The sequence below is a fragment of the Piliocolobus tephrosceles genome, chromosome 21, assembly GCF_002776525.5.
Source record: "Piliocolobus tephrosceles isolate RC106 chromosome 21, ASM277652v3, whole genome shotgun sequence".
Lineage (NCBI taxonomy): Eukaryota > Metazoa > Chordata > Mammalia > Primates > Cercopithecidae > Piliocolobus > Piliocolobus tephrosceles.
The window spans coordinates 29,582,228-29,598,456 of record NC_045454.1 but is presented as its reverse complement, the minus strand read 5'-3'; the positions used below and the strand labels follow the sequence as shown (position 1 = coordinate 29,598,456).

Sequence of the window (16,229 nt, the reverse complement as noted above, 5' to 3'; positions counted from 1 at the left end):
AGGAGAATGGCGTGAACCCGGGCGGCGGAGCTTGCAGTGAGCTGAGAACCCGGCCACGCCCCCCCAGCCGGGGCGAAAAGAAAAGCCCCCGTCTCAAAAAAAAAAAAAAAAAAAAGAAGACAGGTAATGTAATGCCTTCAGCTTTGCTGTTTTTGCTTATGATTACCTTGGCTATTCAGACTCTGTTTTGGTTTTATATGAATTTTAACAATATTTTTTTTTTTTTTTTTTTTTTTTTTTTAGTTCTGTTAAAAATATTTTGGTCATTTGATTAGAATAACATTAAATCTGTAAATATTTTGGGGGACATTATGATCATTTTTAGGATATTGATCTTTTCTGTTTATGAGCATAAAGTTGTTTTCCATTTGTGCCTTTTCTGACTTCTTTAAGCATTGTTTTGCAATTCTTATAGAGATCTTTCACCTTCGTGGTATTTGTAGATATTTTATTCTTTTTGCAGCAGTTGTAAAGGGATTGTGTTTATGATTCGTATTTGGCTTGGATGTTGTTGATTTACAGGAACACTACTAATTTTTGTACACTTATTTTGTATCCTGAAATGATACGGAAATTGTTTTTCTGCCAAGAAAGAGCTTTTCTGCCAAGTTAGCTTTTTTGCTAAGACTGTATGGTTTTCCAGATGGAGAATTATGTTGTCTGCAAATAGGGATTGTTTGACTTCCTCTCTTCCTGTTTAAATGCCTTTTATTTATTTTTATTTTTATTTTTGTGAGATGGAGTCTTGCTCTGTCACCCAGGCTGGAGTGTAGTGGCACAGTCTTGGCTCACTGCAAATTCCACCTCCCAGGTTCAAGCGATTCTCCTGCCTCAGCCTCCCAAGTAGCTGGGATTACAGGCACCTGCCACCACGCCCGGCTAATTTTCATATGTTTAGTAGAGACGGGGGGGGGTGTCACCATCTTGGCCAGGCTGGTCTTGAACTCCTGACCTTGTGACCCACCCGCCTCGGCCTCCCAAAGTGCTGGGATTACAGGCGTGAGCCACCGTGCCTGGCCAAATGCCTTTTATTTTTATGTTTTGCCTAATTACTATAACCAGTACTTCCAATTTTATGTTGAATAGTAGTGTTGAGAGATGGCATCTTTGCCTTGTGGCAGTTTTCAAAGAGGAATGCTTTGTTTGCTTGTTTGTTTGTTTTTCTTTTTGAGATAGAGTCTCACTTTGTCTCGCAGGCTGGAGTGCAGTGGCACAATCTCGGCCCTCTGCAGCCTCAACCTTCTGGGTTCAAGTGATTCTCTTTGCTCAGCCTCTCGAGTAGCTGGGATTACAGGCACCTGCCATCATACCTGGCTAATTTTTGTATTTTTAGTGGAGACAGGGTTTTGCCATGTTAGCCAGGTTGATCTTGAAATCCTGACCTCAGGTGATCCACCTGCCTTGGCCTCCCAATTTGCTGAAATTATAGGCATGAGCTACTGCACCCATCCACTTTCAGGTTTTTGTCCATTCAGTATGTTTGCTGATGGTTTGTCATAGATAACTTATTATTTTAAAGTATGTACCTTCAATGGCTAGGTTGTTGAGGGTTTTTAACATGAAAGATGTTAAATTTTATCAAAAGCTTTTTCTGCATCTATTGCGGTAATCTTGTGGTTTCTGTGTAGTTTTGTTTATGTGATGAATCACATTTATTGATTTGTGTATGTTGAACCAACCTTGCATTCCCAGAATAAATTCTACCTGATCATACTGGGTTAGCTTTTTGATATGCTGCCGGATTTGGTTTGTCAGTGTTTTGTTGAAGATTTTTGCATCAATGTTCAAAGATATTGGCCTGAATTTTTTTTTTGTTTTTGTTTTATCTCTGCCAGGTTTTGGTATCAGAATAATGCTGTTCTTATGTAATGAGTTGGAAAGAAGTACCTTTTTCTTAATTGCTTAAAATAGTTTCTGTAGAAATAATATCAGCACTTTTTTGTACATTTGATAGAATTCAGCTGTGAATCTGTCTGGTCCTTGGCTTTATTTGGTTGGTAGGCTATTTATTACTAATTCAATTTTTGAGCTTCTTATTCATCTATTTAGGGGTTTCATTTCTTTTTTGTTCATTCTTGGAAGGATGTATTTGTTCAATACTTTTTTCATTTTTTCTAGATTGTCTTGTTTGTGTGCACAGAGGTGTTCATAGTAGACTTCAAGATATTTTTGTGGGTCAGTGGTAATGTCTCTTTTGTTATTTCTAATTGTATTTATTTGAGTCATCCCTTCTTCCTGCATTAATCTAGTTAGTGGTTTATTTATTTTTTTCATAGATTTAATTCCGGGATTTTTTTATGTTTTGTGAAGTTTTATGTCTAAATCTCAGTTTAGATCTGATTTTGGTTATTTCTTGTGTGCTGCTACCTTAGGGATTGATTTGCTCTTGCTTCTTTCATTCTTTTATTGATGATGTCAGGTTGTAAAATGAAGATCTTTCTAACTTTTTGATTTGAGCATTAAATGCTATAAATTTCCCTTTAACGTCATCTTAGCTATATTGCAGAGATTCTGATGTGTTTTTTGGTTCTTTTTTTTTTTTTTTTTCTGAGATGGAGATTTACTCTTGTTGCCCAGGCCAAATGCAATGGCACAGTCTTAACTCACTGCAACCTCCGCCTCTCGGGTTCAAGCATTCTCCTACCTCAGCCTTTCAAGTAGTTGGGATTACAGGCATGTGTCACCATGCCTGCCTAATTTTTGTAATTTTAGTAGAGACAGGATTTCACCGTGTTGGCCAGGCTGATCTCGAACGGCTGACCTCATGTGATCTGCTTGCCTCAGCTTCCCAAAGTGCTGGGATTACAGGTATGAGCCACCGTGCTTGGCCTGTTTTTTGGTTCTTATTTGTTTAAAAGAACTTCTTGGTTTCTGCCTTAATATCATTATTTACCAAAAAGTTATTCAAGTGCAGGTTGTTTAATTTTTATGTAATTGTATCAGTTGTTATATTTTTATTGAACTTTATTTCTGTTCAGCTGTGGTCTGTGTGTTTGGGTTTGTATAATTTTGAGATTTTTGAATTTGCTGAGGATTATTCTGTTTCTGATTGTGTGGTCAGTTTTTGAGTATGTGCCACATGATGAGAACAATGTATGTTATGTTATTTTTAGATGAAGACTTCTGTAGATGTCTATTAGGACTATTTGGTCAAGTGTGGAGTTTAGATCCTAATGTTTTGTTAATTGCCTTCTTCAGTTATCTATTAGTGCCTGTGGGATGTTGTAGTCTCCCACTATTATTGTGTCAGAATCTGAAACTCTTCATAGGTCTCTAAGAACTTGCTTTATTCACCCATGAATAACTTGCTTTATGAACCCATGAATTTTATATAACACCTTTCTGTCTTCTGCTTTTTCTCCCATAATCATTCTTACGTGTGCACACAGTGTGCAAAATTCAGATGTCCAAGAGTTCAAGGACATGTTTAGAGACCTGTTTGTTGTAAAACAAAATATAAATTAGAAATAAGAGGCTTAGTCTACATTAAAATAAGATAAAATATCTTACTAAAACCTCTTTTCTTAAAACATTTAGATTGTGTGTAGATTTTTATCCCTGTTTTTTTGAAATATATGTAAGTCATATTAACAGCAAAATAAACCTTTTGTCATATTTTTTGTCTCAGGATTGTCTTTATCTGGGACCTGAGATTAATTGCTTTGTTTTTGCTTTGGCAAAAGATTATTGTGATTTTTAGTCGTTTAAAGTTGACACAGATTTGTTCAGAGTAAAGCTCATTCCAAAAGCACACAAAAGCTGAGCATAAAAATAGATGAAATTTAGCAATACAGAATTATAAAGATTAAAAGATACTGAGTAAGTTGTTTGACAGAAACCTGATTATCCATGGTGATTGTTTGCAGGCTGAAGTATTTATACTACAAAAGCAAAAAGAGTTTAGTTTATGGCCGGATGTGGTGGCTCATGCCTGTAATCCCAGGATTTTGGGAGGTTGAGGTGGGCAGATCACCTGAGGTTAGGAGTTCGAGACCAGCCTGACCAACATGGAGAAACCCCATCTCTACTAAAAATACAAAATTAGCAGGGCAGGGTGGCGCATGCCTGTAATCCCAGGTATTCGGGAGGCTGAGTCAGGATAGTTGCTTGAACCTGGGAGGCAGAGGTTGTGGTAAGCTGAGATCATGTCATTGCACTCCAGCCTGGGCAGCAAAAGCAAAACTCTGTCTCAAAAATAAAATTAAAAAAACAAGCAAACAAACAAAAGTTCAGTTTATAAACTGAACAGTGGAGTCTATTGTCATACCTTGGTTTCTATTTATTACTTCAGTACAATTAGTATAGTTATGTGCAGTGTTTGTAGACAGTCTCATTCATATACGTTCACTAGTATTTTCTACAATAATATGAATAAAGCCATACTATTTACTTTAAATGAATTCCTTAAATAGCTATTTTAGTGTTGTGATTCATACTTTTGAAATGTAGTTTTTGAACTGAATTATAGTTACAGAAAAATTTTAAAGATTCCACATACATCATGAGTAGTACGTTAAAATTATTCATACTTACATATTTATGTTTAATATCCAAAGAAAATTTACTACCAAATTTTTTCAGTAGATGTTAGTCTGATAGGCTTATTAATTTAACCAATAGGGATAATTATAAGTAAACATAATGTTAGTGTCTTTCATTTCACAGATTGGAATGCTGCTATTACAGGACAAATAAAGGCAAGTGGTGTGGCCACCCAAAAACTGTAATAACTCTCTAGTAAGCTATGTTGCAGACTCACATATATTCCATTGTACTATCACAGTCAGATTTTATTTTTTTATCAAAGTACTGGTGGAAGTTGTCAAATATATTTCAATATAGATTCTGCCTTCAGTGGCTAGATGAGAGCAGCAGAGATGAATAAAAACTTAAAATTCCACTGATAATATGCCCCCTTTCTTCATAATACTCATGTTACTCATGCTGAGAGTAGCTATGCACTCTAGGTATTTAGAGAGAAATTCTTTTTAGAGGAATATTTTCTGGCTGACTTGATCCATCTTATATCTAATCTCAGGTTTTTTTTTAAAGAGGCTTTTAACTTCCTTTTTTCTCAGTATAATCTTTCTTGGAGTGAGAGCTGTTTTTCTTTTGAATGCTTCATATGTCTGTTTTAGAATCCCTATTAGTATCCCATAATATCTCTGAAAGACATGGGCTATCACAGTGAGAACTCTTGGAGCTCTCTTTATTTGGATGCATGCTGGAAATCCAGCAGTATTTTTTCCATGTAACCATTATAAATAGAAACTGTGGCTTAAATAATGCTCTCGTTACCATATTGTGAAGGTGCAGTTCTACCCAAGAGGCCTGCAGGCTCTCCTTCTGCAGCTCAGGCGTCACTCTTTTTTGTTTTTTTTGAGACAAAGTCTTGCCCTGTCTCCCAGGCTGGAGTGCAGTGACACGATCTCAGCTCCCTGCAACCTCTGCCTCCTAGGTTCAAGCAATTCTCTGGCTCAGCCTCCAAGCAGCTGAAATTACAGGTGCCCACCAGCACGCCCAGCTATTTTTTTTTTTTTGGTAGAGATGGAGTTTCACTATGTTGGCCAGGCTGGTCTCGAACTCCTGACCTCATGATCCACCAGCCTCGGCCTCCCAAAGTGCTAGGATAACAGGCATGAGCCACTGTGCCCAGCCAGGCTTCACTCTTTGATGTGACACTGAAGTGCTGCTGTGACAATTGGCATTCACCTAAGATGTGAGCTGCCAGCCGTGAGCCCTGTGCTGTGGGCTGTACATCAGTGGCAGATGGTAGGAAACAAAAGAGGGCACTGGCCACCAGAAGAGGTGAAGCAAGAGTGCTCTAGCCCAGTCCTCAGGGAGTAGAGAGCCACTGATTTAAAATGCAAGTAGCCAAAAGGATAGCACCCTATTCAATCACTATTGTAGAATAGTGAAAGTCTACCTTAAGCAGTTACCTGGCTTGAAGTTGCAAAACTACCTTCTGTCATGAAGATGTGAAAAGCTTATTTTGTCATTGAATATAACCAATTAGTATACATGGATGGCCTCCCCAGGTGAATTTAGGATGAACTATGTATGACATGGTGCTGTAAAATCTTCTGCTTGTGAACTAATTATGGTAACTGTCTTTCTGTCTTTTCAATCTATTAAGTAGACTGACTGTAATATATGTGACATTCAGATTTAATTGTGTAATGAAACAGTTTTCTTTCTGTTATATGATTGTGGTTTCTCTGGGGCTAAAGAGAATTTTTAAAAAATTTTCCAAACGCTGTCTAGAATTACCAGACATATTATAAACACATAAGGTACCAACCAAGCTTTACTGTAGAGGGGACTTTCCCTCGTAGTCTTCCAGTCAACTCACAATTATGCTGTAAAGTGCATGCTATCACCTAAAGATGCAGGCAGAATTGTGTCTCTGCCTATTTGGTATCTAGAGTGGCTAGACCAGATTTCTGCAAACTTTATAGAGCAGATATTAATCATTTTACTTCATTCAGTGACTCTTGTATCTTCAGAACTGAAACTGATTCAGAGACCGTGGAGCCCAGAAACCTAATCATAGTAACAGTGGGCATTGAGTTGATACGGAGACATGAGAATCTCCACTTCTCTTTTCCTTCTCTCGCTAAAATGCTCACAATTGCAGGTAACAACTGCTGCTACTCCACCCATCTGGGACCTAAGTCTGCAGCTCTAAATTCTAAATCTAGGTCTTGAAATTTGAGAAAAAAACAAAAAACAAAAAAAATCCAAAACTTTTGTTTCAGAATGCAACTATTTTTACTTATGAAACTCAGAGAGACATTAAAATAAGAGCACAATTACGTCTTTCTCCCTTCCTTCAACTATGTATTCATCTCTTGAAACTATTCACTATTGCCACAAGTAGGTGTAAGTTAAATTAATAATGACACACTGGACACTATATTGTATACCCTTACCCTTAGTGTACAGTCAATCAATAAATAAAGTTATTTATTTAAACAAGAATTTTTGACAAACAAGTTTGTATGTCTCTTTTTTTTTTTTTTTTGCCTTTGCAAATCCACTTGTAACTGCTGCTAATCAAAGTGTAAATTCCAGGCATCTTGAATATTTCTTCTCAAGTTACAATACTTAAACTTGGCCCAAATAAACCGTCTACTACTTTTAGTCATGTTGTGTCAGCTTTTTTTTTTTTTTTTTTTTTTTTTTTAGACGGAGTTTTGCTCTAGTTACCCAGGCTGGAGTGCAATAGCTTGATCTTGGCTCACTGCAACCTCTGCCTCCCGAGTTCAAATGGTTCTCCTACCTCTGCCTCCCAAGTAGCTGGGATTACAGGCATGGGCCACCTTCCCCAGCTAATTTTGTATTTTTAGTAGAGATGGGGTTTCTCCATGTTGGTCAGGCTGGTCTCAAACTCCTGACCACAGGTGATCTTCGACCTTAGGGGATCCACCTGCCTTGGCCTCCCAGAGTGCTGGAATTACAGGCATGAGCCATGGGACCCAACCTGTATCAGCCTTTGTTTAGGTAAAATATTACTTAGAATTTTCAAGAGCAGCCTCTATGAGTAGATCTTTTGATTGTATTCCACTTTCTGTAACAGCCAAAAATGCAGAGTGATGTTTATTTTATTTAGAATCTGCAAATAAGGTCTGGTCTCTGCCTTTTTATTTCTGTTCCTTTTTTTACGAAACAGGGTCCGACTTTAGATTGAGAATATACAGAAACCCAACAGGATGCATTTTCTTCATTGTGAGATGTCAACATAGACATTTTAGATCCCTCCTTTGAGAGTGTGGCTCTTTGACTTTTTCACATCTTGTGTGTTCACCTGCTAGTTATGTGAGAGGCTCCAGGTGTAAATAGAATCTGATGGCAGAATCTCTAAGTGTAAACAAGCATCTGAGGAGTGAGAGATCAAGGCCACAAAGTAGCTAGATTCCTGATCACAACTATACCTACCTGGAGAATGTGATACTAGAGTATTCTTGCACTTCTACATACCCAAAAGCTAGCTAATCAGGACAGGTGATCCAGGTTCTGAAGCTCCACCAGGGTACTTCCATTTTCTGTTTAGAATCAGCCTGAGTCTCTCCTGCTGGCTTATTATTGAACCGTCAGCCCAGAGTCACTGGAAATGCTCTCACAATCACCTAGGCATCTTTGAGACATTTGAGAATCTCCAGAACAGAATTGCGTCAGGCTGACAAGACTGGTTAATTTTGCTTCTGTCTTAGTATCAACGAAATGAATCATCCTGTGATTGTTCCTCCCCTCATACAAGAGATGTCTTTGGTTGGTACCCAGATGAGAGTTTCTCCAGTTCCCTGATACTTGGGTGAAAAACAAGGAGGAGGTCTGCAGACTCAAACAGATAAACTAATTGCTTCCATTTCATATAGTCATTAGAAAAATAGATGAAGCAGTCATGGTCCCTACCATGCAGGAACTTTTAGTCTAGACTAGCAACTGGATAAATGATTTAATTATGCATCATGGTGGGTACAATAAATAGATGTGTGCAAAAATATGGGCTTTATTTGGGCCATTTTCTTTATATTGTGACTTCTGATGTCTATACCTGAGCATATATTAATAAACAAAGTTATTTATTTTTTTGCCTTGCTAAGAATACTTATCTTCTAAAAATTATTCTAGAAAACCTTAAGGGATTTGTTTAAATTGCTTATTAGTATGTGATAAAAAATTGAGAGGGCAGTGGGGCTAAAAAAGATTATTACACAAACTCTTGAGATTTAAGTTTTTTTTTTTTTCTTTTAGGTAAGCTTAAAAAAAAAGAAACAAATAAAAATACTCCCCAGTGGCATAAAGAACAGAATTTTACATCAGCTCTACACCCTCCCCCAGCCCTGTTCAGATTCACCGTTTTTGAAGGCCTTATTTAGGTCTTTCCCTACCCTGGAGTCTTGCCTCACACAACTAACTAGAAGAGATCAGAGTTTTGGGTGATGAATCCTATTGCCTTTTTAGAGTTGGTGCTCACAATTTTCTGAAACCCAATGGCAGATAAATGGAAAATATAACATGTATTATAGGGTCTTAATTTATTAATTTTATATTAAAACCAGTGTTTACAGAGACATTCCATTTAGCAGCTTGTTTTCTGTTCCTGCAGATATAGTAGTTGATTCACAAGTCACAAAATAGCAAATATAAACACAATAAAAATTCATCTACATTTCATTAAACTCTATTTGTATCCTTCTCAACTGTCTGCATTTAGGTTTTATTCTGTGCATTTAAAAAAAATCAATGAAAGATAAACAGAAGAGGAAATAAAAATGCTGGGTCTTTATTCTAAATCCTTGGACTTATTGGACACTTAGTATCAACTCACAGGGTGTTATTAGAATCAAATAATGTGCTATCACAATGCTTTGTAACATCCTATTGATCACATAGTACCTGCTTAATAAACATTGCATTAGGACATGTGCACATGTTTTCCAAATGCAGACTTACTCAGAGGTTGCTGCTTTCTGTTTTCTCTGTAAACTTTAAAGAGCTAGAAAATAATATGATACTTTAAGATAGAGAATGGTTGTCTTCATTTGCATCAGAAGTATTTGTGTTGTTACAAAACTGCTGAGTGTAAGGAGCTCTGTGCTGTGCCTCATTTTTCTGACTAATGCTAATAATGAACCCAGAGAGAGTGACACCAGCATTGATAGAAGACTTGTTTAGGACACCCATTTATGGTCCATTTCCAAACCTGCGGAATCACATTACTTAGAGTGGGGCCATGTTTACTAAGTGATTTATAAGCTCATTAAAGCTAGAATGACAATGCTTAGGTAAGTGGTTATAAGCTCAGGCTGCTAATTAGAATCTCATGACCAATTCACAGAAATCTCTTTACTTGTACCCGTTTCACAGTTTCTGTTCTGGGTGAAAGCATCTATTTGTTTTAATTAAGTGCCTCATGTGACTCTCAGGTGCCAGAACCAAATACGTGGAGTTCAAGATACATTCATCAGAGTTAAGTTCTGCCTTTGCACTAAAGAATGGTCCAGGAACCTATTCTGTTTGGGTTTGATAAGGACAGGACACTGTGGACAATATTTCTTGCCCTTTTTTTTTCTTTTTTTGAGATGGAGTCTCGCTCTCTCACCCAGGCTGGAGTTTTATGAATGGCACGATCTCGGCTCACTGCAACCTCCGCCTCCCGGGTTCAAGCGATTCTCCTGCCTCAGCCTCCCGAGTAGCTGGGATTACAGGTGCTTGCCACCATGCCCAGCTAATTTTTGTATTTTTGATAGAGACGGGGTTTCACCCAGTTGGCCAGGCTGGTCTCGAACTCCTGACCTCAGGTGTCCACCTGCCTTGGCCTCCCAAAACGCTGGGATTCAATATTTCTATTACTGTAGCAGAAATTGCCGGTGTTTGTAACAGGGGAGAGCACCTAGGGACATAAAAAAGAGAAACTTAAATTTTTATCTCTGTGGAGCAGCTCGTTGTTCCTGAATCTTTATTGTTATAAAGGACAGAAACGGGTAGAGTTTTTCTGTCTTGGGCCTTCTGACTTTGAGTGTGGTGGTAACAGGTGAACATGTGGTGCTCAGAATTTTAAAGGCATATTCTCAAGATGCAGGTGTAATTAGTCCAGAAAATCTCATCTGAGAAAGAATTCTAAAGGAGGAGGAGAAAGAGAAAAAGTGACTTTTTTTCAGCTAAACGTGTCTTAGATCAAGAGCTGTGTCTACTCTGCTTTTTGGAATGCCATGCATTTAGTACTTGCAAATCTTCACTTCTATACCTGTGTTTTTTCTCCCTAATGAGTTTATCTTAACTACTTTTAAAAATGTTTGTGATAGTCAAGGGTGTCTGAAAATTTTTTCTATATACCAGAGCCTTCTCTACATCATGGCTTCTTATATGCCATGCAGAATTCTTACCAGAATTTGTGGTCTGCAATATTAAAAATGTTCTCCTTGTGGCTGTTGAACACGGAGAGGTGTGGATACTTAATATTTCTATGGGGAAACCCTGGGGTTCTTAGTAAAGATGTAGAATGTGTAATGTTGAGGTTCTATCTGTGTTCTTTATTATCTGTATGCATTACACAATTAAGAAAATGCTCATTTAAACAGGATGGCATTTATTACCCAGAAAGTTCTGAAAAAATATCAAGAGATACCTCCTTATTAGGGTGCCATAGAAAGACTACTTAAAATAACTCTTAAAAATTGCAGAACATGAAAGATATCTGTATCTTGAACTTTCCATAAAACTGATTTTTTTTATGGTTAAATTCAGACTGTAATTTACTTTAGTGGGGACAATATCTCAGTAGTAATGCCATGTCCTTCTGGGTGCATCAACACACTATAAAAACTTGTCCTAGTGCAGTTGATGTTGATGATAAAAACTCACTTAATAGTATCTCTTACAGATTTTTTTCAGTATAGAGTTATTTTTCTGTTCATCATTAAGCATCTTAATGGAACTGATGTGCATAAACCATCACATTTAATCTGGCTGCCCTTTTTTTTTTTTTTTTTTTTTTACATTTTCTTTGCATTTATTTTTCTTTGGTAAATGAAAGCACTCATCTTTGTTTACAGGCTAGAAAAACTGAAACAAACAAACAAACAAACAAAAAAAACACAGGCTCTTCCACTTACTGGATGTTTGACAAAATAGTCTTTTGGGGCCAAAACATTGGCATTACTGGTGAGCTTGGCAGAGATTCAGTAAGTCAGACTTTATTTCAGATCTCCTAAAAAAAAAATCTGCATTAACAAGATGTCCAGTTTATTGTACACATTAAAATTTGAGTGAACCTAACTCAAGATGTCTATTTTGTCTGAAAAATATAAAGAACTATGTCTTTTTCTTCTGAAAAATATACATAACTCATTCTGTATTATGTAAATATAGCACTCAAAAATGTATGTTAGTGTTTATGCCCTCAATTTTACATTTTATCATCCAGACAATTATCATATATACACTGATGTTGTGAGTATTTTTCCACTGTCTTTTCTCAGAGTTAGAGAATACATTAGAAAATGTTTATGTGTTGACAATTATTTTATTGGATAATTTCAATCACTCTTATAAGTCAGAATCAGTTCTGTTTACTCTAATTTTACCTTGAATCACATGAAAAATTCTGCCCATAGCCACTTGGTAAATATGTGTGTTTGTGTATGTTTTCCAGGGACTGTTGACATTTAGGGATGTGGCCATAGAATTCTCTCTGGAAGAGTGGCAACACCTGGACATTGCACAGCAAAATTTATATAGAAATGTGATGTTAGAGAACTACAGAAACCTGGCCTTCCTGGGTGAGGATAACTTTAATACAAAATTCCTAATGTAAACTAAAGCTTTCATTTCTCTTTTGTAGAATGTTTTCTGGTAATTTATGCTTTCAGATTTCTGTCTTCAAGAAAATAGTGGGGATTTGTCTTGAGAAAAGAATTTCTTCAAGATGTTTCATCTTGACCTGAACTTTCCACATTGCTGAGCTGATCTGTGTCCTGCACTTTAGATTAAGGCTAATTTCAGAAGTTTAGTGGCATGAAATATTGTTATACCTTAAAATCTAATTGGCACCACCAAATTTGATTCAGTAGTACAAGGCAGTGAAATTAAGAACCTAAAAAGTTAAAATATTTTCTGAATATTTAAAAATCTCTTTTATTAAACTAGTATATTGGAATAAAGTTGTTAGAATATTCTATTATATCCTCTTTGCTGAGCACATTACTAAGTTGGTAATTGGAGAATATGAGCAAGATTCATGTTAGTTATTTTTAATAAAACAGGTATTGCCGTCTCTAAGCCAGACCTGATCACCTGTCTGGAGCAAGGAAAAGAGCCCTGGAATATGACACTACATGAGATGGTGGATGAGTCCCCAGGTAGGTGAGAGTGAATACAACAGATGACATGGTTGAGAGGTCCAAAGTCAAGAAGAAAGCCACTCTTTAATTTGGGAAGCTGTGTTCCAAAGGAAACAGTTTCTGGGAAGGCTAAAAAAAATTTTTTTTAATTATACTCTCTCATAGGGGCATCTTCTGCTTATGCCTATAAAATCTAAGAATTCTACATTCCCTTCAATGATCTTCCTTCAAGTTTACAGTGACAGCCAAAGTACTGTTCATGGCATACAAAAGAGTGTGCAGTCTGACTTCTTTTTTCTTGTTTTGTGGACAGACCGATATCTCCATAATTTTGAGATACTCTGTTAAACTGTTTTTTAAGTTCTCTTTTTGCATCACATCTGAAATGTGTGACAGTAGTAGTTTCTGTTCTATTGTTTTTTTTTTTTTTTTCCTGTACATTTCATCCCAGTTTTCATTACTGTAGTCTTGAAATCTAGTTTGAAATTACAAAGTAGGATGTCCTTCTGCTTCCTTCTTTTTCCTCAAGATTGCTTTGGCTATTCAAAGTTTATTGTAGTTTCATGTATATTTTAGGATTGTATTTTTTATTACTGTGAAGAAAAACACTGAAATTTTGATAGGGAGTTCATTGAATCTACAGGTCACTTTGGATAATATAGCAGTTTCACAATACTTATTCTTTCAATAGAAATCAATACTTATTCTTTCAGTAGAAATAAAATATTTTAAAATGTATTTGTGTCTTCTCTAATTTTGTTCATTGATGTATCTTTCACTTAAAAGATTTATGAACTCCTTGTTTAAATTTGTTCGAAAATTGATTATTTCATTGCTATTGTATATAAGATTGTTTTTTTCCTCTATTTTATCAGTTTGTTTTAAGTGTATGGAACCATAACTTATACTTGTATATTAATTTTATATTTTGCTAATTAACTGAGTGTATTCATTACTTTAAACAGGTTTTAATATACTATATTTATATCTATATCTATATATGATTAGATGATCTACAAACAGCAACATTTTACTTGTTGGTCTTCAATTTCAATGACTTTAAATTTTTCTTTTGACTATTTTGCCTTCCATATACTTCGAGCGCTATGTTAAAATAGAAGCTAGTTTTGCATTAGTGTCTAAATTTGAAGGAGCAGTCAGGTGCAGTGGCTCACGCCTGTAATCCCAGCACTTTGGGAGGCCGAGGTGGGTGGATCACGAGGTCAGGAGATCGAGATCATCCTGGCTAACACTGTGAAACCCCGTGTCTACTAAAAATACAAAAAATTAGCTGGGCGTGGCGGCGGACGCCGGTAGTCCCAGCTACTCGGGAGGCTGACTAAGAAGAATGGCCCGTACCTGGGAGGCGGAGCTTACAGTGAACCGAGATCGCATCACTGTACTCCAGCCTGGGCAACAGAGCGAGACTCCATCTAAAAAAAAAAAAAAAAAATTTTTTTTTGAAGGACCAAACACCTCTTCAAGTTTTTATAAACTGGATTCAGAAAGTAAAAATGTATTTTTGTTGGGCCCACAGAGTGATAAAATGCCCTCTGGATTTGTAGTAAAGCGGGGTTGTAGCTTGGCCTTAAGGCTGCTGAGTTTGCGCAAGGGTCCACCTTTAGTTGTCTTGTTAAAAGGAGCTTGGATAGTTGTAATTCTCATTTAATTTTTGGACAGAGTGAATATGCTTCAGGACTTTGCTCTGCAGGGCAGACCTAAGGGCAGGTTTCTGTAGTCAGGCCTGCCTATGGTGGGTTTTACATCAGGATGTGGATGACAAGTACAAGAGCGGATTTTCCCAGGTAGCTTTGGGTTTCCACATAGGCAAAACTGGCCATGAACTATGGCTCAGGGAGCTGGAACTGAGTCATGGAAGTGCTCCTGGGACCACAGTAAGGGTCAAGGTCTGCGGGCCTGCCAGCATGGCTATAAATGGATATCTTTCTCCAGGCCTCTGGAAAGGCAGGACCTCCCCCACACTGTGACTGGGAAGAGTTTGGGACATTTACAGAGTAAGTTTAAAATTCTCAGGGGAACCAAGTTCGGTAGAACAATTTCTTGTCTGTAGCCAAAAACAGTAGTTCTGTAGTTTGCCACCTGAATGAGGGCCTGCCTTCTAAAAAGGATTACCTTCAATCTTGGGCTTTAGCAGAGTTTCACAACTCCTTTCCTGGATCTCAGAGTTACTTTTAAAGGCACTTATTTTTGAGCTGGGGTCTTGTAACATAACCCAGGCAGGTCTTAATATTTTGATCGAAAGCAATTCTCCAACTTTTATGTACCATGTAGCTGTCATTACAGGTGTGAACCATGATGCCTGGTTCTCTCATAAAGGCATTTTTGTCAGCAATGGCTGACAAATTTTCTTGCTGTTGGAGAATAAGCAAATAGGGCACCTTTAATTTTTTATCTTATTAATGTCACTCTCCATATAAATTTTTATTATTTTCTACTTCAAATTTGTCTGTAATTTTAGAGTCAGACATTTAGGGCAATATACTAGAATATACACGTTGTGCCTGAATTAGATAACTAGTATGCAGGCAAGCAAAAAGGAATTATAGAACCGGGTACAGTGACTCATGCCTGTAATCCCAGCACTTTGGGAGACTGAGGCGGTTGGATCACGAGGTCAGGAGATCGAGACCATCCTGGCTAACACAATGAAACCCCATCCCTACTAAAAATACAAAAAATTAGCCAGGCGTGGCAGCATGCGCCTGTAGTCCCAGCCACTAGCGAAGCTGAGGCAGGAGAATCGCTTGAACTTGGGAGGTGGAGGTTGCAGTGAGCTAATATCGTGCCACTGCACTCTAGCCTGGGAGACAGAGCGGAGACTCCGTCTCAAAAAAAAAAAAAAAGGAATTATAGAAATTTCAACCACTTTTATCAGCCTATATCTAAATAATAACTTAATTTATTCCCCCAATATTTGTTTTATATGTGAGGCTCTAACCATATTCTGCTAAATATATACATAATTTAGCAATGTAAGACTATTCTTTGCTTCTAAACTTGGATTACAGTAGTTTTTTGTGTAAAATAACATATATTTAAAACATAAAAATTGACTATCTGTCAAATGCTTATCTATTAAAAGTTTCTCATTAGCATCTCCTATTTACGATTTTACTGCATTTTGTCTAAAATTTTATTGCCACATAACAGATGCCAGTAATTTAAAACACCTGCCTTCCCTGAATGCACAGTTATAGTCAAACATTACAGTTATCTAGACAAATTATTTGTTAATGTACATTATTGTTGCCAACTAGATTTTATGAGTAAACATTTCTTTCGTTATTGTCTTACAGTTCTATATTAGTGTTTTTTTTAGTGCAGGTTTCTTAATATCAGTTTATTGTGTCTGTCGATTTC

The 16,229-nt window shown here is 36.9% G+C and overlaps 1 protein-coding gene across 1 annotated transcript in view; it reads left to right on the top strand.

Moving 5' to 3' along the window:
• The window catches only part of LOC111529523 (zinc finger protein 254), a 41,188-nt gene that overhangs the window by 7,006 nt on the left and 17,953 nt on the right, over nucleotides 1–16,229 (top strand). Inside the window, exons 2-3 of the mRNA XM_026448863.1 lie at nucleotides 12,161–12,287; nucleotides 12,771–12,866. Of these exons, the coding sequence (XP_026304648.1) occupies nucleotides 12,161–12,287; nucleotides 12,771–12,866 (223 nt within the window). The remainder of the gene's footprint in view (nucleotides 1–12,160; nucleotides 12,288–12,770; nucleotides 12,867–16,229) is intronic.